Genomic DNA, 2,625 nt, shown 5'->3' with positions numbered 1-2,625 from the left:
CCGGGCTTGCGCGAAAGGGCTTCCCGCCCGCAGCCCTGGTGTTGCCCCGGTGGGGTGTCCGCGGGGGAACACGCGCCGCTTCCCCCCGAAATCGCGCCCCGCGGCTGCGGTGCGGGAGGGGAGGCGCAGCCGGGGGCTTCGCCCAGGAGGAGGGATTTTCCCCTGGGCATCGCCCGAGGGGGGACTCCAGCCACCGCACGGGTCCTGCAGGAGGACAGTGAGCAAAGCCCACGCGTGGCGGCTGCTGTGGGCAGGTGCTCGTGGGTTGGGTCTGCGATGGAGGGGCACAAGGGTAGCGCAGGTGTTAACGCTTCCCGACAGCGAGGGTTGGGAAGTCTGCTGGGCAAACGCTTGGCCGTCAGGGAACGTGCCAACTTGTCAAAGCAAAAGCCACTCGCAAGGAGGTAGCTTTTCTTCTGAAAAAAAAAGTTCAGAGGGAGGGTTTGAAACAGCTTAGACATCTTTTCAACGTTACTGGAACATGAAAGTGCTGTTTTTCACTTTGGGGGTGGTATTTATTTGTTATCTTCACTTGAGGCAATTCCCCTGCTCCTCTCCAAGTCTCCAAAATTCTTACAGGATGAGGAAATTGCTTTCCACCCAGCCTTTTAAAACTTCCTTCTGCTGGGGATACTAATGTGGTCCTGACAGAGCTGCTGAAAGCTCTCTTTTAAGTCAGCTTGCTGACTGAGGGCCTCAGTGGCTCATCTACACGTGCACCAGGTCTCCCCCATCCGTGCTGGGATCCACCAGCATCCCCTTAGTGAGGCGTCCACCCTTCTCCAATCTGCTTGTGCTTTCCCCCCAGACATTTCCTCCCTGCACATCAAGACCAAGTATCTCTTCTCCCAGGGTCTAGTGACGCTGCTGAGCTCTGCTGTAGCCCCACCGTGTGCACAGCCACGCTGTGCCTCCACTGTGATGCTCCAAAACTGGGAGTGGGGGAGGAGGCAGAGACACTGGTGTCAAGTCAGGAAGGACTTTGCCCCAGACATGCCACTTCAGATCCATAGGAGAACCAGAGCCTAAGAGCACTAAGGCCTCGATGACCTTGACTCACCTACCCTGGGGGCCCCGACTACACACCCTGCCCGTGGGACAAGAGCTCCACTTCAACTCAGACTCGGCCTTCAGTCCCTGCCCAGCTACGTCGCAGGTGTTCCGCTCTCCAGCCCCATCTCCTGGGTGAACCTTGGACCTGTGTTTCCAGTTCTGTTCCTGGCACCATCTCCCGCTGCTCCTGCCTGGACTCCCCTGGGGTGGACCTCGTACCTGGTTCATCACCTCGCCTTGCCTGGGTGTGTCAGTGGACCCCACCCACAAGTGCCTGCTCTGCCCACCCTGCTCGGGCGCTGGAGGACTCTCCCCAGGCTGGTGAGGGCCACCGCCTTGGCTTCGGCCACCCCCAGCTGGTCTTTACCCCCGCTCTGCTGCTCCCTGAGGCTGTGACAGAATCGCTGCCCAGAACACTGGCAGCAGCAGGACTCCAGCGAGAAGAAAACCGTCAGGCAAAAGCCAGAAACAGAGGCATTTGTGTGGATAGGGAAGGAGTAAGCATGTCTTTCTTGGTGAGGAAGCTAGAAAGAGCTTATTTTTGTGTCCCTGTCTCCTGGCTGACCTAGCAGCAGAGGGGCAGAGCTAGCAGTGCTTAGCCAACACCGAGTACTGAAAATGGCTAATGCAAGCAGCTTTGTGGATGTATTGCTTTGTATGGGCTTTTCCAGTTGTACTGCTGGGCAAGCAAATGGCAGTGACTGGTACCTTCTCCGCAGCTGGGCAGAGGGCTGTCTAGGCAGAGAAGGCGCCTCCAGGCTGAAGTTAGTGCAGCTTCTCTTCTTTCCCTTGTGAAGCAAGTGCTGAGAGGGAAAGTAGACTGAGGAGAAAATGAGGTCCTGGGTGGGGAGAGAGAAAAAGGTGGGGAGGTTCACTTGGCTCTGGAGTCATTGTCAGAGAAATTCTGGATCTGACGTGGTGATACTTGACAGAGATGACACTAAAGGCCGGTCCCTTTGTCAGTCTTCTGGCAAGACCTGTTGGTCGGTTATAGATGATGGTTTTACCTGCTGATCTAATGCAGAGTTGGAAGGTGAGCCTATGGAACGGAAAAGTGCAGAAACTGCTTGAAATAAACTTTGCAACGACAAGATTGATTTAGTTAGATTGCTGTCTAATACTTGCCGATACACTTGCAAGCCAAGTTTCGGTGAGTGAAACAGAGTTGTTCTACACATCCTTAATGCAGCTGTGTGTTATGGCAACGTGGTCTTTTTGTTGTTTTCTTTTTCTCTCCCCCCCCCCCCCTTCCCCCCCCTTTTCTCGCTGAAGAGAGCCTGGAAACCCGCCGGGGCTGACAGACCCAACCTCCTGCCCGTATGACAACCGCGCTGTGCACGCCCGAAGCCCTGCCTGCCGGGTGGGGCGAGCATCCCCGGCCAGGGCCCCGGGCATCGCCCGGGCGGAAGAGCCCTCTGAGGGGTCTCCCTCGCCGCAGCCACGGCCGCAGCGCGGGAACAGCCCCCGCCGGCCTCTGCAGCCCTTGGGACGAAGTGGGCCCCGGGTGGGACCCCTCTGCCGCGGCCCGCGGGGGCGCTGGTCTCCGCGGAGCAGGCCGGCCGTCCCTCGCCT

General features: G+C 58.0%; 1 protein-coding gene across 1 annotated transcript in view; it reads left to right on the top strand.

Moving 5' to 3' along the window:
- The first annotated feature begins 2,372 nt into the window (after positions 1 to 2,372).
- Positions 2,373 to 2,625, top strand: part of THAP1 (THAP domain containing, apoptosis associated protein 1) — a 5,798-nt gene continuing 5,545 nt past the window's right edge. Inside the window, exon 1 of the mRNA XM_010569186.1 lies at positions 2,373 to 2,557. Within this exon, the coding sequence (XP_010567488.1) occupies positions 2,373 to 2,557 (185 nt within the window). The remainder of the gene's footprint in view (positions 2,558 to 2,625) is intronic.

This window comes from Haliaeetus leucocephalus, unplaced genomic scaffold (genome assembly GCF_000737465.1).
Source record: "Haliaeetus leucocephalus isolate CR32 unplaced genomic scaffold, Haliaeetus_leucocephalus-4.0 Scaffold263, whole genome shotgun sequence".
NCBI lineage: Eukaryota > Metazoa > Chordata > Aves > Accipitriformes > Accipitridae > Haliaeetus > Haliaeetus leucocephalus.
Note: the sequence above shows the minus strand (reverse complement) of the source record. Positions and strands in the feature narration are given on the sequence as shown.